At 42.3% G+C, this 27,099-nt stretch overlaps 1 protein-coding gene across 3 annotated transcripts in view; it reads left to right on the top strand.

The window, feature by feature from the left end:
* The window catches only part of PACS2 (phosphofurin acidic cluster sorting protein 2), a 474,262-nt gene that overhangs the window by 296,130 nt on the left and 151,033 nt on the right, over positions 1-27,099 (top strand). For all 3 annotated transcript variants that reach the window (XM_033952202.1, XM_033952201.1, XM_033952200.1), the window contains 3 exons: positions 410-484; positions 1,279-1,397; positions 23,425-23,557. In XM_033952202.1, coding sequence (XP_033808093.1) covers positions 410-484; positions 1,279-1,397; positions 23,425-23,557 — 327 coding nt within the window. The remainder of the gene's footprint in view (positions 1-409; positions 485-1,278; positions 1,398-23,424; positions 23,558-27,099) is intronic.

Genomic DNA, 27,099 nt, shown 5'->3' with positions numbered 1-27,099 from the left:
TTATGTTATGTTTGGAATAAGGTTACATATATGAGGTTCAATAAAAAAAAATTTTCACTGCCTGTTTCTATTCTGATCATTTATTCCGTTTCATGGTCATTATAAAAAATATTTTTTTACATTGGCGGGGTGTCAATAAATGATGGGCCCCGGGTGCCACATACCCTAAGTACGCCACTGCATGCCAGGGATGTCACCCACACGTGAGACTATCTGCCTGCTGACCTCGGATAACACCGGTTACAGGTGAGTAACTAATCTTCCTCTGTAGTCATCAATACATTACAAAGCGTAACTCTTGCACTAAGGAAGGGCTAGCCAGTAGACCAGTTATTTGATAATTAAAGGGCAGTACCTGTTTAAATGTTATTAGAATACATTTTTTTATTCTCTATCCTTTTCTAACCAGATTGAAGTACCTGAAAAGACACAAAGCTTGGGGAGTAAGCATCCATCTGACAGTGTATCTGATACAGTATCATTTGTAAGTTTCCCAACTCCCTTTTTATGAAAATTTCTCACTTTAGCCATTTAAGATGCATTTCCTTAATTTTTCTATTGCATATTATAAAGTCGTGATAAGTGTACTCAAATATGTATCATTATGACTGTTTCTAACATTGGAAAGAGGATTATTGAAAGACTTAACAGTTTGAGCAATAGATTATAGTATGAGTTCATGATGTCCATATATGCCATATGTAAGACATTAGATAGTAAATTTATGAGGATATTCTTAGGCCCTGTAGAATAGGTACAAGTGGATCAATTTTTCACTCCGTTAAAAACTACAAAGACTAGGGGACACTTGATGAAGTTACAGGGAAATACATTTAAAATCAATAGGAGGAAATTTTTTTTTAACACAGGAATAGTTAAGCTCTGGAATACATTGCTAAAGGTTGTAGTAAGAGCGGATAGCATAGCTGGTTTTAAGAAGGGTTTCCTGGAGGAAAAGTCCATAGTTTGTTATTGAGAAAGACATGGGGCAAGCTATTGCTTGCCCTGGATCAGTAGCATGCATTGTTGCTACTCTTTAGGTTTTGGCCAGGTAGTAGTGACCTGGATTGGCTTCTGTGAGAACGGGCTACTGGGCTTGATGGACCATTGGTCTGACCCAGTAAAGCTATTCTTATGTTCTTAATATACTTTTCTCCTGCAGCCTGCCTTGTTTCACACACTTCTTAAAATACCATGTTTCCAATAGTTATTCTAGTTTTAGAAGTTGCCAGCTTTTCTTGAAGCATTGATGTGTTTTCTCTTATTCTGTGCTCTCAGGAAATAAGCCAGCAAGAAGTACAAGATACAGAGTTCTATAACCTAGATGTATTTATTGAGAAGCTGCCACCAAGTGGAAAAATCACCAAGACCGAATCCCTTATTATCCCTTCTACCAGGTAATACAAAAATACTGACAAAACAAGTATAAATTACTTAGAGTATGAGATGGGTTCTATGCCAGTAGTAATTGGTCAAGGAAAATATGGAAGGTTGGGTAGCATGGTACATAAATTCAGAAGACAAGTCGCTGGAGTTAGATATGTTAAGCAAGTGGATTTTTTGCTATGAGAAATAATTGGGCATTGAATTATTAAGGATAGGAGTAATTAATGTTCATTCAGTCAGTCAGAAATAAGTGTACCATTAATGCTGATCTTTTAAGGGAAGAAATCTATGATATGGTATATGTGACTGAAACATGACTAATTCATGCAAACTTAAAAGTAGCTAGGGAATGTTGTAACCAAGGGTATGAATGGGAATGGGCGTGTAAATCACAAAAAGGGCAGATACCAGCCTTTGGGGCTGGGGAGCCCATTGCAATTGTTGTCCCATCCAGGGGTGTTGGATACCCTTTCAGAGGAAATATTCAATCAACCGGTTAGAGCTGAAAGCCATTTGGCTGGCTCTGGTACAATTGCAGAAGACTTTGGATAGCCAAGCGGTCAGGGTCTTCTCCAACAATACAACAGCAGTAGCCTATGTCAATTGCCAGGGAGGGACCAAGAGCCACTCCTCTGGCTCAGGAAGCCCGCCTTCTTTTTCTGTGAGTGGAATGCCACCTTCAAGCGCTATCAGTAGCGCATTTGGCAGGAGTCGACGATGTTCAAACTGACTTCCTCAGCAGACAGACTCTGGATCTGGGCGAGTAGGCCCTGTCCTCAGCAGAACTCTGAATCATAGTGTGGCACTGGGGTCGGCTCAGCTTCAAACTCATAGCCATAGCAAAGAATGAGAAAGTGAAATGTTTCTTCAGTTGAAGATCTGAGCCCGGAAGCAAGGGTATCGATGCTCGAGTGTAGCCATGGCCTCAGTTGCTTCTCCTGTATATCTTCCTCCCTGTTCCATGATAGGACAGGTCATTCGACAGATCGCAGTCCATCCGGGCCGCGTCATTCTGGTGGCTCCAGATTGACCTCTTAGACCATGGTATTCAGATCTGATGCATCTTTGCAAGGGTCACGGCTTTGACTGAGCGCTCATCCAGACCTGTTTTTGCAGGGTTTGGTCTGCATTTTGGACCCAGGACGCTTTGCTGTTTCGGCATGGCTCTTGAGCGTTCAGCCTTAGAACACAAAGGCTATTCTGATGTGGGTTTGAAACTCTTCACGTCTAAGAAGTCATCTACAGTTTCTACTTACGCTAATATGTGGAAGGCTTCCCAACAGGTGGACCCTTATTCGGCTCCAATCTTGGTGATTCTTGCCTTTCTTCAGGTTAGTCTTGATAAAGGCCTCACTGTAGCATCTCTTCGGGTCCAGGTAGCTTGGCTGTCTTGTTTTAGTGCCCGGGATCGTTGTTCTTCTTTGGCGTCTCATCCTGATGTTGCTAGATTTCTGAAAGGGGCTTGTCACATCAGACCGCTGGTTAAGCAGTCTATTCCTTCCTTGGACCTCAACCTGGTGCTGTCTAGTCTCAACAAGGGTCCCTTTCAGCCCCTTTATGATGCTTCCCTCTTGGACTTGACGCTTAAGACCGTGTTTCTGGTTGTTGTCTCAGAACTCCAGGCTGTTTTGTGTAGGGAACCATTCTTCCACATCTCGGAGACTAGGATTTCCCTATGTACGGTTCCTTTCTTCCTGCTGAAGGTGATTTTGGCTTTCCATGTTAATCAAGAAGTGTGTTTGCCCAGGACACAAGATCACTTTTTGAGAAAACTTGCTGTGTGCAGAGTGCTTCTTTGCTACCTTTAGATCCCTAACGAATTTCATGTCTCTGTTAGTGATGACTCATTCTGTTAAGCGGGGTGCTCCCGCTTCCAAGGCCATGATTTCCACCTGGATCTGTAAGGCCATTGCGTCAGCCTATATTCTCCCTTTTCCATGAACGTGCATTCTTCCAGTAGTGTGCTTTCTTCGTTGGCCAAAGCTAGAGCTTTCTCCTTTGAGGAGATCTGCAGGGTGGCAACGTGGTTCTCTCTACACACATTTGCAAGTTTTACAGAGTGGATGTAGTGGCGAGACAGGGCTCTGCCTTTGGGTCCTTGGTCTTATGGGCTGGCGCATCTAGCCCGCCCTAGCTTTTTGGGGACTGCTTTTGTACGTCCCATTTGTTTATAATGTCCCGTCTATTCCAATGGAAAAGAGATTATCCCAGGGCAAGCAGGCAGCATATTCTCACATATGGATGAAGTCAACCACGGAGCACCGATGCGAACAGCTTCACAAGCAGACTTGCTTGAAGAATTTTTAGAAAGTTCGCAACTGCTGCACCGCACATGCACGAGTGTCTTCTTGCCTGACATAGGGTGCGCGTCTCCTCAGCTCTAAGTTTTCCGCGGAGCTGAGAAGCCCTCATTTCAAGGCTCTGTGCCAGTTAGTTCTTTTTGTGCCTTCTCATTGTGTTTTCTTATTTTTGACAGGGTTGTTGTGTTGCGCGTGTACTAAAAAAAAAAAAAAGATTTTGTATTTTGTTTGGGGCGTTGCATCACAGCGGGGCCTGTTCCGCGGCCTCAGCCTGCGGGCTTCGATTTAGCAGTGACCGTCTTCCATTCCATGTCCCGACCAGTTACAGGGTTCAAGAAGTGCAGCCGGTGTCAGTGCACGATCTCTCTCACTGACCCACACAAGTGGTGTATTCAGTGTTTAGGGCCAGATCACTGCCCTGAGTCATGCGCTTGCTGTGCAACACTTCAAAATCGAACCCTTAAACGACGGGAGCATGGATTTAACTCCAGACAAGTCCTCAGCCTCGACCTAGACTTCGATGAAGTCTTCTGCGGGGCTAAAAGCTTTGACCTCAACTTCTGCCTCGGCTTGAATCAAACCCTCCTCAGTGGGGAAGCCCTTGTCCTCGATGAAATCTACCAAGTCATCTCCAGAGGGGCCTTTATCCTCAGTGTCTTCATTAGGTCAGTTGTCTAAACAAGCCCTTCAGGAGTCTCAGACACCGAGCTTAGTCAGGCCAGTTACTTCGAGGCTTCCAAAGAAGCGTGCCTCCAAATTGAGGGAACACTCTTCCTCGGAGTCTATAGCCACACCAATTACACCAGCTCCATTGGTCTCGGTGCCGGCTTTGAAGAATATGTTGGAAACTATTCTGCATCAGGAGTTTGGTAACCCTAATGTATAAAATTGACTCCTGCCTCGACCCTGCTTCCTGCAGTCTAGCTTGAGCACTCAGCAGTATTACAAGGAGTCGAGTCCTTGAGAGTGCCTCAAGTCCAGCCTGAACGCTCTATTCAAGGAGCCGAGTCCTTGAGAGTCCTTGAGAATATAGGTGACCTCGATCTCCAGCTTCCAATACTTCACAACACAAGGTGTTACCTTCTTCGAGGCATGTGTTGAGGTCACCGAGTCCTTGAGAATATAGGTGACCTCAATCTCCAGCTTCCAATACTTCACAACACAAGGTGTTACCTTCTTCGAGGCATGTGTTGAGGTCACCTCGTCATTCCTCATCGAGGCTGGATTCGACTTGTTCCATACAGCATCATTCAAGGCACAGTTTATCCTCACACCATCTCTCGAGGCATTCGTCGAAACTGAGGTCATCTTCAAGTTTCAAGTTTTCTTTATTTTTTGATATACCGTTTATCATACAGGTATCTAAATGGTTTACAATAATACGTAGTAAAAGTTTAAAAAAGAATAAAACTTGGCTAAGCTAAAAAAAAAAAAGGAAATATTTATGCATGAACGTACATGATACATTAGGAAAGAATGGGAAAGAAAAGGTAATAAATACATCGAGATAAAAATAAGAGGGAAGTACAATTAGGCTGGGGAGGTCACTTCTAAAAAAAAGGGTTTTGTGAGAGGAAGTGATGTCACTTGGAAGCATCAAAAAAGAAAAAAGGGGGGTATAAAGGATAACTAATACTGAAATTATTTTGATAAGTTTTATTTTGTGTATTTATTTTATACCTCGTCTTATTTATAAAACAATCTATTGTTACTAGTAAACTGCACCTACCATCTTTATATTAAACATGCACTTTTACCCTAATGTATAAATAAATCAATTATATCAATTTAGATTAATGTAGTTTAGTTTAAGAGGTTGAAGTATCATAATAAATGCATTGTTCTCAGTAAAGAGACCTCCTATAACTTAGATGTTATTCCAAGTCTTTATCCTGAATACATGTGGTATAATCACTTACTTCAAACCTCCTCCCTACCTTTTAAATAAGTTTTTTTTCTTTTTCTGTTTGATCCTATGCCCCTTTTGGACAGCTGTGGTGCAAACCCTGACAGATCTTATTGGGAGCCCTGTGGGCGCAATTCCTCAGAATTATTTGCTAGGCTTGGCCAATATTCAGGAATATACATGGCAAACTAAACTGATTCGCAAGGGGTTGGCAACAGCAAAATGCTTAATAGCTAATCATTGGAAGAATAAGCTGGCCCTATCTCATGCGGATTGGCTTACCCGATTGTTGCCCCTGGGGCGGATGGAGATAGCAGTGGCTAAACGACGCCTCCTTTATGTACCCCATACTTCTACTTGGCTCAAAGTCGGAGCCGTTCTGGATTCTCTTTAAAGGGTTCAGTTGAGTTTGGTCCTCTGTACTTTGATATTGGGTGGGTGGCTGGGGGTGGGCAGGGAGGGATCTCGTTGTTCTTGGGTTCTGGTTGGTATTTCTGCGGGGTTGGAGGGTTGGGAGGGTTGGTTTGAGGGTGACAATTGCATTGCTGGTATGTATTATTTTACTGCTGCGCTAGTTGCTCATTGTATTTTGTTTGTATTTTGTATTAGTTGTTTTGATTGTCTAATTTTTTGACTATAAAACTTTCAATAAAAATTTAAATATTAAAAAAAAGGGTTTTGTTTGCCTTAAGTATTTTGTAAAGGATAATTGAATTTCAAAGAAAATAGTATTTATAAGGTAAAAGCGTCTTTAAAGAGGAATGTTTTAAGTTTGAATTTGAATTTATCTAAAGAGTTTTTTAAACGAAGATCAGTGGGGAGAGCATTCCACAGTGTGGGAGCTGTGACAGAGAAAATGGATTTGCGTATGGTGTCGTAAAAGAGTTCTCCTATTGGAGGAATGGTGAGCAGGTTTTGATTACTAGATCGGAGAGTTCTGCAAGATGCATGAAAGCTAGTTGATGCGTGTTTTTTGTTTTGAAAGCAATAAGTAATATTTTAAAGGTAGAACAGTGAGAGATGGGTAGCCAATGAGCTTTGCGAAGAAGGGGAGTAACATGATCGTAGACCTCGTTCATAGGTTCATCGAGACTTTTTGAGGCCAATAACTCCCTTGTCTGGGCAGTCTGCTGTAGAGCCTCATGTTCGGCAGGTACATAGTTCTCATCAATCGAGTTCTTCTCCTGCGAGGTCCATTTCCAAACATCTTCCTACTTCTCTAATTTGTTCCTCAAAAAGAAAACATTCTGCTTCTCCTGTTCATTCCAGAAGTAGACATTCTTCCACATTTTTGCCTGTGGATTTGGATCTTCAGTTGCAGAATTCTAGAGAGACGTCACCTTCTTTCTCAGCAGTAGGAGGAACTCCGAGAGGTTCTCGTTCACGTTCGCCTCAGCAGGGTTATCCCTCTTCTGACCTGGTGTCCTTTACTAAGTTTCTGTGTCAAATGAGTAAATATCTTAATATTGTCTTGGAGTTTGACTCAAAATACTTTAAGGAGTATTTAGAAGAACTGGGTATGCCTAATCCTCCTAGGGATTCTCTCAAATTACCCATGAATGGGCTGTTAGGCCAATTAATTGCAAAAAAGTTTAAAAACCTGGTTGTTTTCAAAAATTTTCAGCTGATAAAAAGTAATGTAAGTAATTTATTACTCTTTCCTCTTAACCTGTACCATCCATCTAATCTTAACAAATAGCATTTTTATTTCATAGTTACTCTTCTTTTTAACGAACTGTAAACTGAGTTGAGCTCCTTAGGGAGATGATCTGGTTTATAAATTGAAGATTAGATTAGATTAGATCTTTCGTCAAACTTTCAAAAGAAATCTGGATATCCCCTAATCTATTCCTGCTGTACCATCAAAGTTGGAATCTAGTTATAAGATGATATATTGTAAAGGCTTTGAGAAGTCTCAACTATCCCATCAATCTCTTCTGGTGGAGTCTTCTTTAAAAAGACCCAATCCTGCTAAGGTTTATGCCACAGTCCCTCCAGGTCGAGAGGGAAGGACCATGGACAAGTTTGGCCGTCATCTGTATCAAAATTCTATGATGACGAATTGGATTTTAAATTATAATTTTGTATTCACATCCTATCTGAAGCATTGGGTCAACGCCATGCCTACTTTTTTCAAGTATCTGCCAAAACATTGGCTTACAGAGTTTCAACACATGCATCATACTTTGGGTCAACTCCGCATATATATGGTTCAGGCTGCATATGATGCTTTTGAAATGTCCTTCAGAGTCACTGCATTCTCGGTGGCTTTGCGTTGTCTAGCCTGGTTATGCACCGTGGACATGGATCCAAACCTGCAAGATCAATTGGCCAACATTCCATGTCAGGGAAATGAACTGTTTGATGACTCTATTGAGGAAGCTACAAAGCGCTTGTCTGAGCATGAGAAATCATTTGCCTCTATAGTTAGGCCAAAGCAGAAGCCTTCCACTGCTAAGAGTTATCAGCCTCCTCCATCTTATCAGAAACGTTATCCTCAGAAGTCAGCACCTTATTCAAGGCCGCCTCCTAATAAACCACAGTAACAGCAACGTCTGCGTAAACCTCAGACTCTCGCTGCGACCAAATCTACTCAGCCTTTTTGACCATCTAACAAAGAGCATAACATCAAACTTTCTGCCTCTGTCTTCACATAGGAGGCCATCTCCATCATTCTTTTCAACGAGGGAAGTAATCACATCCGACCTCTGGGTGCTCACAATAATCCAGGAGGGTTATTCTCTTCAATTTCTTCAGATTCCATCACATCCCCCTCCAAGAGAGTATCCTTCCAATTCGTCGCAGTCCACCCTTCTTCTTCAGGAAGCTCAAACTCTGCTTCTTCTCCATGCCATCATAGAAGTTCCTCTGGAACGGGGTTTTACTCCTATTACTTCCTTATCCCGAAGAAGACGGGAGGTCTACGACCTATATTGGATCTCAGATTTCTCAACAAATTTCTCATAAAAGAAAAATTTTGGATGTTGTTTCTAGCATCCTTGTATCTCCTTCTGGCTCACAATGATTGGTTATGCTCTCTGGATCTCAAAGAGGCTTACACTCACATTCCCATTCATCCAGCCTCTTGCAAGTTTCTCAAATTTCGGGTGGGAAATCATCATTTTCAATACAGAGTGCTACCTTTCGGCCTGGTATCATCTCCCAGAGTTTTCACCAAGTGCCTGGTTGTAGTAGCAGCAGCTCTGCGCAGCCATGGTCTTCAGGTTTTCCCATACCTGAACAACTGGCTCATCAAAGATTCAATATCTCAGGGGGTTATTGTAGCGGACTATTTGGTTCCTCCAAAGTTTGGGGTTCGAAATAAACTTTCCAAAATCCCAGCTACAGCTCTCTCAGACTCTACAGTTCATTGGAGCGGTACTGGACACTGTCCACTCAGAGCATTCCTTCCTCTACAACGTCAGGATACTCTCATACAATTTTGTCACAAAGTGTTGACCCTCACTTCACTCTCTGCAAGACACATGATGATTCTCCTAGGTCACATGGCCTCTACAGTTCACGTGACTCCTTTTGCCAGACTTCACCTCAGAATTCCTCAGTGAACCCTGGCATCTCAGTGGGCACAGGCTTTCGATCCACTCTCTCAACACATTATAGTAACTCCTTCTCTTCAACAATCTCTTCACAGTTGAAGCAGGCCATTCAGAAGGGGTTCCTTGATTGGCAAAATCTTAAAAATCAGTATAGTTTGCCAATCTATGCTTCCAGATGGATTTCCTGGGACACCAGGCCGCTCAGTGGTACAAATTAATATCTGAATTTTTGAATAAGAAACCAAAGACTTTTCTTCATGACTTTGGAGCACTGAGATAAAGCATCAGATTATTGCGTCTCCATGGCTACGAATCTGGACTTGGAGGATGAGATGTACGGCGTCTACATCTATAAGACAAACATGGTTTTTCTTGTTACAACGAGCATTTTGGACCCCTGTCCGATTACAGAAATTGGATAATTCCAAGTCTAATAGATGCTGGCACTGTCGTCTCGAAGTTGGGACATTGAATCATCTATTGTACTATTGTCCCTTGATACTTAAATTTTGGAGATCCATCTGGGATCAAGTGAACAAAATATTGGAAAATACAGCGACATTGACATAAGAACATAAGCAGTGCCTCCGCCGGGTCAGACCATAGGTCCATCCTGCCCGGCAGTCCGCTCCCGCGGCGGCCCAAACAGGTCACGACCTGTCTGAATCACCAGAAGGGGCTCCCTTGCCACCTTGGTTTCTCATTGAAGTCCTATCTTCCCATCGTAGTCCTAACCCTCCGGTCTTGCACATGCACGACCTGTTGGGTTTCTATACTTATTACCTGGTTAGCTTTCTATACCTGTGTTACATCCCAGCACCTCTCTCAGTATCCCACAATCCCTTTATCCCTCAGGAATCCGTCCAATCCCTGTTTGAATCCCTGTACTGTACTCTGCCTGATCACTTCCTCCGGTAGCGCATTCCAAGTGTCCACGACCCTTTGGGTAAAAAAAAACTTCCTTGCATTTGTTTTGAACCTATCTCCCTTAAGTTTCTCCGAATGCCCCCTCTTACTTGTTGTCCCCTTCAGTCTGAAGAATCTGTCCCTATCCACCCTCTCTATGCCCCTCATGATCTTGAAGGTCTCTATCATATCTCCCCTAAGCCTCCTTTTTTCCAGAGAGAAGAGCCCCAGCCTATCCAACCTCTCGGCGTATGGGCAGTGTTCCAGCCCTTTTACCAGTTTCGTTGCTCTCCTTTGGACTCTCTCAAGTACCGCCATGTCCTTCTTGAGGTGTGGCGACCAATACTGAACGCAGTATTCCAGATGTGGACGCACCATCGCTCGATACAATGGCATGATGACTTCCCGCGTCCTGGTTGTTATGCCCCTCTTTATGATGCCCAGCATCCTGTTGGCTTTTTTCGAGGCTGCTGCGCACTGTGCAGATGGCTTCAGTGATGCATCCACCAGCACACCCAAGTCTCTCTCAAGTCTGCTGTCTCCCAACAATGCCCCCCCCCAATTTGTAGTTGAACAACGGGTTCTTTTTCCCTATATGCATGACCTTGCATTTTTCCACGTTAAAGCGCATTTGACGTACGATACCATCCTATTTGGTACATTAATGAGGGCTAAAAGCCAAATATCTGCTTGGAATAACAAACTTCTCTTTATAATGACAGGGGTTGCCATGCAACTTATTTTGAGGAACTGGAATCGGTTAAATTACACTTTTTGGTGGGAATCTCTGTGTTACACTTTTAAAATGGAACGTATGATGGCCATACAGCAGGGACATTATACGAAGTTTATGGATATTTGGGAGCCATTGACAAAATTCTGCAAGGAGTGATTCTTGATTTCCCCTTTTGATAATACATGTCCTGAGTGGGTGGGAGGAGGATGGGAAATTTTATTTTTTTTAATTTAGAGTGCATTTTTTAGATATGTAAAAGGGGGGTGGAATATATGTATTTGTCACAGAATATAATTTTGACTGATTTTAAGTGCTGTTAAAGTGTAAAATGTTTGTAAAATATGTTGCACTTATTTTTGGTATTCAATGAATAAAGATTTAAAAAAAAAAAAACCAAAACAATCTCTTCACTGGTGGATACTTTCGTTCATTCGCTCCAGAGGTTTACTGTTCCAACCCCCCCCCCCCCTTCACCAGAAGGTTCTCACAACAGATTCTTCAACTTATGCTTGGGGGGCTCATCTCGATGGTCTCCGGACTCAGGGGCATTGGTCCACCGAGGACCGTTGACATCACGTCAATCTGATGGAACTCAGAGCGATTTTCAATGCTCTCAAAGCTTTTCAGCATATTCTTCATGATCAGGTAGTGCTCATTCATACAGACGATCAAGTTGCCATGTACTACGTCAACAAGCAGGGAGGAACAGGATCTCTTCCCCTGTGTGAAGAAGCTCATAAGGTTTGGAATTGGGCAATTCTTCACAACACTTTTCTGAAAGCGGTCTATATTCAAGGAGAGCAGTATGCTCTAGTGGGCAAATTGAGTCGTCTTCTGCAACCTCATGAATGGACAATCAATTCTTCCTCTCTCCGCCACATTTTTTCTCAGTGGGGGGACTCCTCAGAAAGACCTGTTTGCATCTCCCCACAATTACAAACTGCCCCAGTTTTGCTCCAGGATCTACTTTCCTCACCTGCTGGAGGCAGATGCCTTTCTCCTGGAATGGACGAACAAATTTCTATATGCATTTCCTCCATTTCCTCTAATTCTCAGGACACTTGTCAAACTCAAACAAGAGCACGCCACTATGATTCTGATAGCTCCTCGGTGGCCCAGTCAACCTTGGTTCTCCCTTCTACTTCAACTCAGCAGCAGGGAGCCACTACTTCTACCAGTTTTTCCGTCTCTGCTTACACAGAGTCAGAGTTCTCTTTTTCATCCCAACCTGCAATCTCTACATCTGACAGCTTGGTACCTCTCAACGTAACTTCCAACCTACAGTTTTCTCAATCTGTAACAGACATATTAGAGGCTTGCAGAAAACCTTCCACCAGACAATGTTACAACCAAAATGGACTAGGTTTTCTGCGTGGTGCAACCTTCATCACAAGGAGCCTCAGTCTACCTCCTTGTCTTCAGTTCTGGATTAGCTGTTTCATTTATCTCAATCCGGCCTCAAATCAATATCCATTAGAATCCATCTCAGTGCGATTGCTGCTTTTCATCAGCCACTAGAGGGGAATCCTCTTTCTACTCATCCTGTGGTTTCCAGATTTATGAAAGGACTTTTCAATGTCAAGCCACCTCTCAAACCACCTCCAATAGCTTGGGGTCTCAATTTCGGTTCTTGCTACATTGATGAAGCCTCCACTGAATCAATGTCTTCAGCTCACCTCAAATATTTCACTTGGAAAGTGGTCTTCCTTATTTCTCTTACATCTGCTCGCAGAGTCAGCGAGCTACAAGCTTTAGTAGCGGATTCACCTTGTACAATTTTTCATCCTAAATTCTTACCTAAGACAGATTTTCATCTAAATCAATCTATTGTACTTCTAGTGTTCTTTCCAAAGTCTCATTCTCACTCTGGAGCTCTTCATACTCTGGACTGCAAGCGTGCTTTGGTCTTCTACTTACAAAGGACTAAGCCGCATAGATCTTCTCCTCAACTTTTTGTCTCCTTTGATCCAAATAAGTTGGGGCATCCAGTTTCTAAGAGAACAATCTCCAACTGGTTGGCTGCTTGCATCTCATTTTGCTATACTCAGGCTGGACTGCATCTAGAGGGTCGAGTCACAGCCCACAAAGTTAGAGCCATGGTGGCGTCTGTAGCTTTCCTTAGATCTACTCCTATTGAAGAAATCTGTAAAGCTGCCACTTGGTCCTCGGTTCATACATTCACCTCTCATTATTGTCTGGATTCGTGGTCCAGACGGGATGGCCAATTTGGCCAGGCAGTATTACAAAATTTATTCTCTTGAATCGCCAACATTCCCACCATCCCATTCTGGTTAGCTTGGAGGTCACCCATATGTGAGAATATGCTGCCTGCTTGTCCTGAAATAAAGCACAGTTACTTACCATAACAGGTGTTATCCAAGGTAGCAGGCAGATATTCTCACAACCCACCCACCTCCTCTGGTTGGATTCTTAGCTAGCTATCTGAACTGAGGAGATGCTGAGGAGACATGCGCCCTACGTCGTGCGGGAAGGTACTTGTGCATGCGCGGTGCAGCAGTCGCAAACTTTCTAAAAGTTCTTCAAGTAGGTCTGCTTGTGAAGCTGTCCGCATCGGGGCTCTGTGGTTGACGTCACCCATTAGTGAGAATATCTGCCTGCTGTCCCAGGATAACACCTGTTATGTTAAGTAACTGTGCTTTATGTACTTACCCTGGTAAGCTCTTTTCCAGTAGATAGGTGGGACATTCTAAACATCCTCCCTGTCTTTCCTGTGCCTGCCTACTGTTTCAGTCTGTTTCTGCTTCTCCAAGGGGAAGTATACTGTATATATATTACTTTTTACTGCAGCAGTAGTTTCTGTGCTACTTGGTGGTCTTTGTTGGCTGTTTGCAGTTGATGTTCTTTTTTTTTTTTTTTAATAAATCTTTATTGAATTTAAACTTTGACAATGCAATACAATTATCTGAACATAAATATTTCATAAAACACATTATTAAACATACAATTTATACTTAGAACAATCATTTTCTTCCCCCTTACCAAATTATTACAATAAGACAAATTATGTAATTATCTAATATAATAAAGCCCTAAGCACGCATGCGCACTCCCACCTGCGTGCTCCTGTTTTCCATGCTCTGTAGGGACCTGCAGGTAGGAGTGTGCATGTGCATGGCAGCGCGGAGCCTGTTGGCCGCGGCGGCTCTTGCTGTCTGAAGGATGTGAACTGGCCAGGGCGACGTCAGCGAGGGCCGGAACGGACTTTAATTCCTGCCTCCCAGCTTCTCCTCCTGCTCCAGCTGGGCCCGCGTAAAAAAACCAAAAACTCCCAGAGCTCGCTTCGGGTCCGGCAAGGGCTGCGGGTCCAGAAACCTTCCGATTCAAACAGCGTCTGCAGCACTTTACACACGCTGCTTCGGGACCTTCTACTGCCTTCTACTTCTAATCGTCCAATCCCTAGTCTTAGGTCTGCTGGATTATTGCAACTCCCTATATCTTCCTTGTCCAGCCACTATGATAAAACAACTCCAGACCATACAAAACACCGCCCTCAGATTGATCTACTCACTCAAAAAATATGATCACATAACAACTGCCTTCTTAGACTCTCACTGGCTACCCATACAAGCACGAATCCAATTCAAATTCTACTGCCTGATATTCAAAGCATTACACGGCTCTTCCCCCTCCTATCTAAATAACCGCTTAAACCAAATCTCCACCTCAAGACACAGAAGAACCTCGAACCCTTTCGCCTTCCCCCCACTCAAAGGCACACAACGCAAGAAAATGTTTGACAACCTTCTAGCAACACAAGCAGCAAAAATCAACCATTCCATCTCCAATCTTATGACAATATCAGACAACTTCAAAACATTCAGAAAAGAAATCAAAACCCTGCTTTTCAAAAAATTCATCCAAATATCTTAACCCCTCCTCTTTTACCTCCAGAAGATTCACCTACCTTCAGATAACCTTCCCACAAATTACCCACCTTAACACCTTCCAATTAAACAAATACCATAAATAGATTATAACCTACCCTCTCTAACTGAATTCCATATGTATTTTTCATACAGTTCTTCACTGTCAGTTTAATTTCCATCCTATAAATTCACATAGAATTTTTCTTTTTTCAACCATCTTTATTTTCTCTTCTTTATTAATTTCCAGGTACTTTAGTTAGATTGTGAGCCTTCGGGACAGTAAGGGAATTTTTTTAAAGTACCTTCTTACTTCTCATTTATAATCTTAATGTATATTTTCTTCAAACCGCTTAGAACCTAACGGATGTAGCGGTATATAAGAAATAAATTACATTACATTATATTACACTGCTGGAATCAGAAGGTTTGTCGGGACCGCGGGAAGGGAAGAGGGGGGGCAGTAAGGTACTAAGGGAGCCGGCCAGACCACGGGAAGGGAAGGGGGGGGGGGGTAGGGGAAACGCTGCTGCTGCACAGGGAAGTGGTGTGGGGGGAGGGAAATGGAGGGGGAGGGAATGCTGCTGTGGCTGCTGCACAGGGAAGTGGTGGGAGAGAAATGGTGCTGCATAGGAGGCCGGGAGAGAGACGGATAGATAGAAAGAAAAGAAGAAAGACACAGGGGCAGGGAAAGACACAGAAAGACAGACAGACAAAGGGGGCCAGGGAGAGAGACAGACAGCGGGAGGGAGAGAGAGACAGAAATAAAGACACACAGACATATATTCTAGCATCCGTTAATGTAACGGGCTAAAATACTAGTAATATTATATTTAAGTATTTTAATAAACAAAATATCTTTCCATCCCCCCTCCCTCTCCTGGATGTGTAAGGAATTCTACCAACCTCAATAAATAAATAAATAAATACATACATACAATTATTATGATGTCACAAATATAGTCAATGGACTCCACACTCTATTAAATGTACTGCTAAACCCCAAACACTGCATTCATTTTTTCATATTTATTTGTGATACAAACATTTGTCCAACAAAACGTGTAATTTAGTCTGTCATACCTCTTCTAATTATGTGTAATCAATTGGATAGCTATTCCCGTCATTATCATAAAAAGTTGACTTTTATATTTATCCAAAGAAGGCTTGACATGTAAAAGCGTACCATAGATTATGGCTTCATATGTTAGGGGAATTGCTGAATCGAGAATAAGATTAATTTGTCTCCAAATTGATTTCCAGAAATTAAGTATCAAAGGACAATAATATAACAGATGATCCAAAGTCCTTATATCATTATGACAATGCCAACATCTATTAGACCTGGAATTACCTAACTTTTGTAAATGAACTGGGGTCCAAAAAATCCTATACAATAAAAATAACCAAGCTTGTCTCATAGATGCTGACCTTGTACACTTCAACTTCCAAGATCAAATTCGTGGCCAACGAGATACAGAAATATACTTTTTTATCTCTATGCTCCAAATGTCTCTAAGACTATTTTTTGGCTTTTTATTCAAAAATTTAGAAATTAATTTATACCACTGTTGATGTTCTAATGTTAGTTCTTGAGCAAAACAGTTGTTGCTGAACTTGATTGCCATAATGAAAAAGGATATTAGAACCAAATAAAAACCTCCTTTAAAGAATGGAAAAAGGATTTGCATTGATAAAGAAAACTAAGAAAGAATATGAAGAGAAACTTTTTCAAAACAGGCAAAAACTCATAACAATTTTTTTAGGTACATCAGAAACAGAAAACCTGTGAGGGAATCTGTGGGACCATTGGATGATCAAGGAGCAAAAGGGAGGAAAAAGCCATAGCGGTGAGACTGAATGAATTCTTTCCTGCAGTCTTTACGGAAGAGGATGTAAGATATCTACCTGAACCAGAAATAGTTTTCAAGGGTGATGATGTAGAGAAACTGAAAGAAATCTCGGTGAATCTTGAAGATGTACTAAGCCAAATTGACAAATTAAAAAGTGATAAATCACCTGAACCAGTTCGTATACATCCCAGGGTGCTAAAAGAACTCAAACATGAAATTGCTGACATGCTGTTAGTGATCTGTAACCTGTCACTAAAATCGTCTGTAGTACCTGAAGATTGGAGGGTGGCCAATGTTATGCTGATTTTTAAAAAGGGTTCCAGGGGAGATCCAGGAAATTAAACAAATAAGCCTTACTTAAGTGCCAGGCAAACTGGTAGAAATAATTATAAAAAATAAAAGTGTGGAACACATAGACAAAAATGATTTAAAGAGACAGAATTAGCATGGGTTCAGCTGAGGGAGATCTTGCCTCACCAATTTGCCTGACTTCTTTGAAGGTGTGAATAAACATGTGGATAAAGGTGAGCCGGTTGATGGAGTGTCTCTAGATTTTCAGAAAGCTTTTGACAAAGTTCCTCATGAGAGGCTCCTGAGAAAATTAAAGAGTCATGGGATAGGTGGCAAAGTTCAGTTGTGAATTAGGAATTGGTTATAGGAGAGAAAACATAGAAATATGATGGCAGTTAAAGGCCAAATGGCCCATCTAGTCTGCTCATCCGCAGTAACCATTTTTCTCAGTGGAGGAAAGTAAACAGTGGAATGCCACAGGGATCTGTACTGGGACCAATGCTATTTAATTTATTTATAAATGATCTGGAAATTGGAACGACAAGTGAGGTGATTAAATTTGCAGATAACAGTAAACTGTTCAAAGTTGTTAAAAAGCATGCAGATTGTGAAAACTTGTAGGCAGACTTTAGGAAATTGGAAGAATGGACATCCAAGCGGCAGGTGAAATTTAATGTGGACAAATGCAAAGTGATGTACATTGGGAAGAGTAACCCAAATCATAGTTACCAGATACTAGGATCCATCTTGGGGGTTAGCGCCCAAGAAAAGGATCTGGGTGTTATTGTATACAATACGATGAAACCTTCTGCCCATTGTGTGATGGCGACCAAAAAAGCAAACAAGATGCTAGGAAATATTTTAAAAGGTTTGGTTAACAAGACTAAGAATGTTATAATGCCTCTGTATCGCTCCATGGTGTGACCTCATCTGGAATATTGCTTTCAATTCTGGTCATAACATAAGAATAATCTTACTGGGTCAGACCAATGGTCCATCAAGCCCAGTAGCCCGTTCTCACAGTGGCCAATCCAGGTCCCTACTACCTGCCAAAATCCAAGAAGTAGCAACATTCCATGCTACCGATCCAGGGAAAGCAGTGGCTTCCCCCATGTCTTTCTCAATAGCAGACTATGGACTTTTCCTCCAGGAAATTGTCCAAACCTTTCTTAAAACAAGCTATGCTATCCACTCTTGCCACAACCTCTGGCAATGCGTTTCAGAGCTTAACTATTTTTTTGAGAGAAAAAAATTTCCTCCTATTGGTTTTAAAAGTATTTCCCTGTAACTTCGAGTGCCCCCTAATCTTTGTAATTTTTGACGGAGTGAAAAATTGATCTACTTGTACCCGTTTTACTCCACTCAGGATTTTTTAGACTTCAATCATATCTTCCCTCAGCCATCTCTTTTCCAAGCTAAAGAGCCCTAACGTTTTTAGTCTTTCCTCATATGAGAGGAGTTCTATCAACTTTATCATCTTGGTTGCTCAAGAAAGATATTGCGACACTAGAAAAGGTTCAAAGAAGAGCGACCAAGATGATGCATCCAGACTATCTGCTGAGACATGCCTACTGTGGTAAATATAAATTGAGATCCTCTTAAAAAGCCTAATAGTCCCAAGCCTGGGGGAACCTAGCGGTTGTCATTATTGTACCTCCTTCCCTTATAATAGTCTTGGCTGATTCGCAACAATTTGACCAAGGGACTTCTATTCTAAACTCCTCACCCCCACAAGACTGTTGACAGATGCATCCAATCTGGGTTGGGGAGCTAAGGTAGATGTACTCCACAGTAAGTGGTCAGCTCAAGAGAGATCTCATCAAATCAATCTCATAGAGCCTCTGGCCATATGGAATGCTCCAAAGCAGTGGTTCTCAACCCTGTCCTGGGGACCTCCCAGCCAGTTGGGTTTTCAAGATATCCCTAATGAATATGCATGAGAGAGATTTGCATATAATGGACGTGCCAAGTATTCAAATCTCTCTCATGCATATTCATTAGGGGTATCTTGAAAACCTGATTGGCTGGGGGGTCCCCAGGAGAGGGTTGAGAACCACTGCTCTAAAGGCTTTTACAAATCAGCTATAGAATCAAACTATTCTTATTAAGTAAGTCAGGTTGCTCAACAACACACATTCAAAAAGAGGTCCCTGTAAGCAAAACACATGTACACTAATGTACACAAAACACATGTACATTAATCACTCTGCTCAACAATAAACACAACCCTCAAATATGTACAAAAGAACAATTTCAAAGTAATTTCAGGCAGCAAACTGGAGGGTACCTATAATGCTATCCACTCCAATATTCTTCTGCCATCTTCAACCGCCAAAAAAACATGGTCTAAAATATATTCCGATGTTCCTCAAAAATTGTGATGACATCATAAACAGCAATCAATGAGTGATCACCTGTCAAATTTGAAGGAGCTGGGTTGTAATTAAATGCTGGACTCAAAGGCTTGCTACTGCTTTCCCCAGAAATATTCTCCACTCTATTTTCTGGTTAAGACCCTGCAGTCTCACTGTTTGCAGACAGTAGGGGGCTACCTTATTCCTCTCTGTCATTTTTTGTATTAAGTGTTTTCCCTTTGGTGCATTGGTGATTCATTGGCAACTATTACTGGGGGAATGGTTCATGATGACAGCGCATGTGTGGGATACCATTCTTTCTTACAATGAACAGCAGGCTGATGAGTTATTGGTATCTTTCTACCTTTTTTTTTCCATCTGAAGAGGAGAGGGGCACCTATTGATTGGGAGCAATTGGAGCTTTTACAGAAATGTAATGTGAGGGCAAAATTACATGCTGCTACACTGGCTGAATATTGCCATCCTAAGCGAATTTCAAGGGGCTTACATTTGAAAACTAAGCCAAGATTATTTTTAGACAATTCTTCCTTCATTGACAATGGAATGCTTTCCTCAACAAATGCTCATTGGATTTAATACTGCTGATCACTGAAACTACCAAAGTTGAATTGGATCAATACAAAGTAGATTATCAAATTCAGTTTACATCTTTACAATCTAGTACAACGAATGATGCATTTTGTTCTCAACTGGAAAATTTTGATAAGAAATAGGATGAGATCAGATTGGATTTAAGAAAAACTAAAATTCAACTTATATTCAACTTGATGTATTTTATCTGTTCTCTGTATTACTTCTTTCCCTGCCATGCTGGTATTTTCTGCATTATATTGTAAATGCTTTCTGTCTTTATCTGTTTCTAAGTCCATTATTTAATTTGTATTTTATTTGTATCCCATGTATTAGCTTACCTTGTTGTGAACCGCCTAGAACTTTTTCGGTATGGCAGTATATAAGAATAAAATTATTATTATTAATATTAAAATCAAGAAATTGAGAAGAGATTTGTCCTCGTGTCATTCAGTAAATAAAAAGTTAGGAAATATCAGTAAAGGAATGGAGAACAAAGATGAAAATGTTATAATGCTTTTGTATCACACACCACAAATACTATAGTATATACAATTCTGGTCACCACATCTCAAAAAAAAAGATATAATGGAATTAGAAAAGCTACAGAGAAGTGTGATCAAAATGGTAAAAGGGATGGATAACTTCCCTATGAAGAAAGTCTAAAGTGGCTAGGGCTCTTCATCCTTGAGAAAGATGACTCAAGAGAGATATCTATAATATACTGAGTGGAGTGGAACAGTTAGACTTGAATTGCTTGTTTACTCTTTCCAAAAATATTAGGACTAGAGGGCATGTATTGAAGCTACTAAATTGTAGACTTAAACAGGAGAACATATTTCTTCATCAACATATAATTAAACGGGTTTAAAAAAGGTTTGAATAACTTCTTAAAAGAGAAGTTCATAAGCCATTATTAAAGATGGACTTGGGGAAATCCATTGCTTATTATTATGATAAGCAGTATAAAATATGAATTACTCTTTGGGATCTTGCCAGGTTCTTGTGACCTGGGTTGGCTACTGTTGGAAACAGGATACTGGGCTTGATGGACTTGCATTCTGTCCCAGTATGACAGCTCTTATGTTCTTATGAAATGGATTATGTGAAAGGTTTCTTATATCCTTGGATGGTTAAAACCAGAGGAGCACTGAACATGAAACAGCCCACCTATATTCACACCTCTAGTGAATCATCAGAAGAAGACAGGACCACTTCTCAGAAAGGGGATCATGTTGGCAGAAGGCACTACTGTGAAATGTCCGCATCTTCAAAAAGATATAAAAGGATGGAGTTGGTCCAGAGGAAAGCTACTAAAATAGTACATGGTCTTCATCATATGTATACTTTGAAGGAAAGGCAGGAGAAGGGAGCTATGATAGAAATATTTAAAGATTTATATGGCGTAAATGTGCATGAGTCGAGTCTCTTTCATTTGAAAGGAAGCTCTGGAATGAGAGGGAATAGGATGAAGTTAAGAGATGATAGGCTCTGGAGTAATCTAAGGAAATACATTTTTGTAGAAAGGGTGGTAGATACATGGAACAGTTTCCTGGAAGAGGTGGTGGAGACGATGACTGTGTCCGAATTCAAGAAAGCGTGGGATAGGCATGTGGGATTTCTTAGAGAGGACGAGATAATGGTTACTGCAGCTGGGCTGACTGGATGGACCATTTGGCCTTTATCTGCCATCATGTTTCTATGATTTACAGGAGTTGAGTACATAATGCCCCTTTTCACTTTGATACATTGGGCAAATGGTCTGGTTGTTAAGAACAAGAATTATTGAACATTTCAGCAGGTTAAGGACTCTTTCTGCTGATGTTCCCCTAGTTCAACATTGGGTTGAACAGACTTGCATTTTTTTCTGTATTTGAAGCTCCTTGTTTGACATGAGGAGAGAATTTAGTTTCATTATTGTGTCGGAGAGAATGGCACTGGATCTACCATCTGCAAACAACGAGACTACAGGGACTTAACTAGGAAATTGTGTGGAGAGCATTTCTGAGGTAAGCAGCAGCAAGCCCTTGATTCCAGTATTTGATTACACCCCGGCTTCTTCAAATTTGACAGGTGGTCACTCATTGGTTGCTGTTTTATGATGTCATCACATTTTTAAATTAACATCGGCATATATTTTACACTGCGTTGTTTTTTGTTAGTTGAAGATGGCAAAAGAAGATTGGAGTGAATAGCATTACAGTTATCCTCCAGCTCGCTGCCTGAAATTACTTTGTATATTATTTGAGGATTGTGTTTATTGTTGAGAAGAGTGGTTAATCTTGTACGTGTGTTTTGCTTGCAGGGACCTCTTTTTGAATGTGAGGTTGTTGGGTTCCCTGAAGCAAAGTTCAAAACATGTCAGGACCCAGAATATCTAATTTTGAGATGTTATTTGAACAAAACATTCTCTATGTGGACTGCACTTTTTTGTACAAAAATTGGAAGTATAGGCAACGAGACTTTGTCTCATTTGTTCCCTGGGTCTCTGTGCATACACTTCTATTACACTTTAAATAATTTTATAAGTTGATTTTTGATATTTTTGTTGGGGGTCAGCATTTAACTGTTGTTTAAAGAGAGAGATTATCAGGGTGAATGGGTTTCCTAAGAAGCTGGCATATAAATGTATTTACTTAGGTCTTTAAAAATAAGCTGTTATTATTCCAGAGATGCATACTGCAAACCTCTGAAGTGGGAGGTCAAGTACTTAAATTGTTCAATAAATAAACTTAAGTACAAGATGAATATTAACTATTTGCTGTTAAGGACTTTCTGCATAAGTGTTATGATTTTCTAGAAGCTGTGAAATTCCTCAATCCTGCTAACTGAAATACTTTGATCTCATAGTCTTGACATGCTGATTAAATAGCATCTTATCCCACTTTATTGACTTGAGATGACATGTATTAGTTGACTGTTTAGTGCCATATAATGCTCTGAATTCTATAACTGCGAGAAATGGATGCTATTCTTATAGAAGATGGTATGTGCTATGATTAAATCATTGTGTACAAAATAACCCTGTAACAAACTAGAGATTCAAATGTAAAACAATGACATATTTACGGGAACTATACTGCTACTATATGTGCAGTGTCCCTTTCTTTAAAATTTATTAATATACGGCGGCAATCTATCTTCTCAGTTACGGCCCCCTCAAACTTGGAATGCCCTTCCAATCTATTTAAGAGAAGAAAGGGTTTGGGAAAAATTTAAGAGCAAACTTAAGGGTTTTCTTTTTAAAGATGCATTCAAGGATTAAATGAATTGCTTATGCCTTTAACTTATCCACAATTTTTTAATGATTTGTCTCTTTCCTTTCCCAATGTTTTTTTTACCTTAATTGTTTTTTTTATAACCAAATTGTATTTCTTCTCTAACTCTCCTTATGTTTGACTTTGTATGCATATGCTGAATTTTAATATGTTTAGTCAAATTAGTTTTTGTTAGTTATGTCTGTTTCCTCCAACTCTAATTTTTTATTAATTGTACATCGCTTAGAATTTTGAATAGGCGATAAAGCAAATTTCATAATAAACTTGAAACTTGAATGCAAGGAATAGGCAATAGGAGGTTAGCACTAGAAGAAAACACATTGATTTGAGTAGTTTTATTTTCTCCATGTCATATAAACAGAATGGATATTTGGGTTTACAGGACAGAAGGAAAACAAGCAGGTCGTCGGGGTAGGAGTACATCATTGAAGGAGAGACAACCAGTGAGGCCACAGAATGAAAGAGCAAATAGCCTTGATAATGAACGCTCTCCGGACACCAGGAATCACCTGCAGGTGAGATAGGGTACTCCTTGCCCTTGAGCAACTAGAAAAGAACACTGGAATGTTCAAGAAATGAATAAAGACCATAGACATAGAGGAGATAGCTGGCTAGGCCCCATTAGGAATACAACATTGAACATGATACAGTATTATGTGTACAAATAAGTAGGATTTAGTATGAAAATAGTACATGATACTAGTTTTGTGTGTATATACGTAGGATGATTGACTATGGTATAAATATGTACATATAAATATGTTTATATTGAAAACCATCTCAAAAAACGCTAACTCTGAATTTTATCACCTTTACAAAAGCTTTATGTATTCTAAAAACATTACAGAAGCTCATGTAAACCACTCTGAATTGACTCCCCAGTGATTAGTAGCAGTGTAGAAGCTTTCAGTACATATAAACATATTTAACCTGCAAGATCATTGTCTATCCCAATGCACCTCACAACTGTGTGATGAAGGTATATATTTAACAGTGTACATATTCCACTGAGCCTTTTCCCATGTGTATATATGTTATCTAAATTTTTGAACTATTTGTACATCGCCTAGAATTTTGAATAGGCGATAAATCAAACTATTTAATAAACTTGGAAACTTCACTCGCTGATCTCAACATTTGTAATTCTGTGTAATCAGCTTCCACAATAACGTGTGCATAGGTAAAGCAATGAAAAATGAGATTTAAGAAAGTGAGGTTTTCAGTGATAAGTTTGATATAAATTGTTTGGATATTATATATATAATAACCAAGCAATTTATATATACACACATATATATATCCTATATAATAAAACGCTAGCCGCGCATGCGCACTCAGACCTGCGTGATCTGTAATCCCTGATCTGTGATCCGTACGTCCGTGGTCAGAGTGCGTATGCGGCGGCCAGATCGGGAAAGCACAGCACAGCCGGCGACTCCCCCCTCCCTCCCGCCCTCACTCACTCACTACCAAAACCACCACCTCCTCCTCCTCGCCGGCTCACCCGCTTTTAAATGAAGAGAAAAGCGCTGCACCGCGCTAAAGCCGGCTTTGCTGTCTTCTGTCCACTGCGGCCCGCCCTCTCTGACTACTTCCTGTTTCCACTAGGGTTGGCCGCAGTGGATAGAAGGCGCCGAAGCCAGCGGCTGTAACCGCCGATATCCGTTCCTCCAGCGGGGGGGTGGGGGGGAGTCTGGGAGGAGAGGGATCGCGACCGCTCAGCGCCCCCACCGAGGAGCCCAGCAACTTTCCACTGCCCGGGACCAGAGTCATTTGCTGCCAACCCCCTTCCCTTCCGCGGGCCCGACTGGCGATTTAAGCAGCGTGTGCAGCAGTCTTCACACGCTGCTTCGGGCCCTTCTACTGCCCTGATTTGCTCTGCCGCGTCTCTGATGATGTCATCAGGGACATGCCAGAGGAAATCAGGGCAGTAGAAGGACCCGAAGCAGCGTGTGAAGACTGCTGCACACACTGCTTGAATCGCCATGTGTAGTCGGGCCTGCGGGAAGGGAAGGGGGGGCGGCAAAGGACTCGGGACCGCAGGAAGGGAAAGGGGGGTAGAGGAAACGCTAATGCTGCTGCACAGGGAACTGGTGTGGGGGGAGGGAAATGGAAGGGGGAGGAAATGCTGCTTTGGACAGACAGAGGGAGGAAGGGAGACAGAAAGAAAAGAAGAAAGACACAGGGGCAGGTGCACAGGGAACTGGTGTGGGGGGAGGGAAATGGAGGGGAAGGGAATGCTGCTTTGGACAGACAGAGGGAGGAAGGGAGACAGGAAGAAAGACAGGGGCAGGTGAACAGGGAACTGGTGTGGGGAGAGGGAAATGGAGGGGGAGGGGATGCTGCTTTGGACAGACAGACAGAGGGAGGAAGGGAGACAGAAAGAAAAGAAGAAAGACACAGTGACAGGTGCACAGGGAACTGGTGTGGGGGAAGGGAAATGGAAGGGGGAGGGAATGCTGCTTTGGACAGACAGAGGGAGGAAGGGAGACAGAAAGAAAAGAAGAAAGACACGGGCAGGTGCACAGGGAACTGGTGTGGGGGAAGGGAAATGGAGGGGGAGGGAATGCTGCTTTGGACAGACAGACAGAGGGAGGAAGGGAGACAGAAAGATACAGGGGCAGGTGTACAGGGAACTGGTGTGGGGGGAGGGAAATGGAGGGGGAGGGAATGCTGCTTTGGACAGACAGACAACGGGAGGAAGGGAGACAGAAAGAGAAGAAGATACAGGGGCAGGTGCACAGGGAACTGGTGTGGGGGAGGGAAATGGAGGGGGAGGGAATGCTGCTTCGGACAGACAGAGGGAGGAAGGGAGACAGAAAGAAAAGAAAGACACAGGGGCAGGTGCACAGGTAACTGGTGTGGGGGGAGGGAAATGGAGGGGGAGGGAATGCTGCTTTGGACAGACAGAGGGAGGAAGGGAGACAGGAAGAAAGACACGGGCAGGTGCACAGGGAACTGGTGTGGGGGAAGGGAAATGGAGGGGGAGGGGATGCTGCTTTGGACAGACAGACAGAAGGAGGAAGGGAGACAGAAAGACACAGGGGCAGGTGTACAGGGAACTGGTGTGGGGGGAGGGAAATGGAGGGGGTGGGAATGCTGCTTTGGACAGACAGACAACGGGAGGAAGGGAGACAGAAAGAGAAGAAGAAAGACACGGGCAGGTGCACAGGGAACTGGTGTGGGGGGAGGGAAATGGAGGGGGAGGGAATGCTGCTTTGGACAGACAGACAGAGGGAGGAAGGGAGACAGAAAGACACAGGGGCAGGTGTACAGGGAACTGGTGTGGGGGGAGGGAAATGGAGGGGGAGGGAATGCTGCTTCGGACAGACAGACAGAGGGAGGAAGGGAGACAGAAAGAAAAGAAAGACACAGGGGCAGGTGCACAGGGAACTGGTGTGGGGGGAGGGAAATGGAGGGGGAGGGAATGCTGCTTTGGATAGACAGAGGGAGGAAGGGAGACAGAAGGAAAAGAAGAAAGACACGGGCAGGTGCACAGGGAACTGGTGTGGGGGGAGGGAAATGGAGGGGGTGGGAATGCTGCTTTGGACAGACAGACAACGGGAGGAAGGGAGACAGAAAGAAAAGAAGACACAGGGGCAGGTGCACAGGGAACTGGTGTGGGGGGAGGGAAATGGAGGGGGAGGGTATGCTGCTTCAGACAGACAGACAGAGGGAGGAAGGGAGACAGAAAGAAAAGAAAGACACAGGGGCAGGTGCAGAGGGAACTGGTGGGGGAGGGAAATGGAGGGGGAGGGAATGCTGCTTTGGACAGACAGAGGGAGGAAGGGAGACAGGAAGAAAGACACAGGGGCAGGTGAACAGGGAACTGGTGTGGGGGGGGGAAATGGAGGGGGAGGGGATGCTGCTTTGGACAGACAGACAGAGGGAGGAAGGGAGACAGAAAGAAAAGAAGAAAGACACAGGGGCAGGTGCACAGGGAACTGGTGTGGGGGAAGGGAAATAGAAGGGGGAGGGAATGCTGCTTTGGACAGACAGAGGGAGGAAGGGAGACAGAAAGAAAAGAAGAAAGACACAGGGGCAGGTGCACAGGGAA

This window comes from Geotrypetes seraphini, chromosome 7 (genome assembly GCF_902459505.1).
Source record: "Geotrypetes seraphini chromosome 7, aGeoSer1.1, whole genome shotgun sequence".
Lineage (NCBI taxonomy): Eukaryota > Metazoa > Chordata > Amphibia > Gymnophiona > Dermophiidae > Geotrypetes > Geotrypetes seraphini.
Note: the sequence above shows the minus strand (reverse complement) of the source record. Positions and strands in the feature narration are given on the sequence as shown.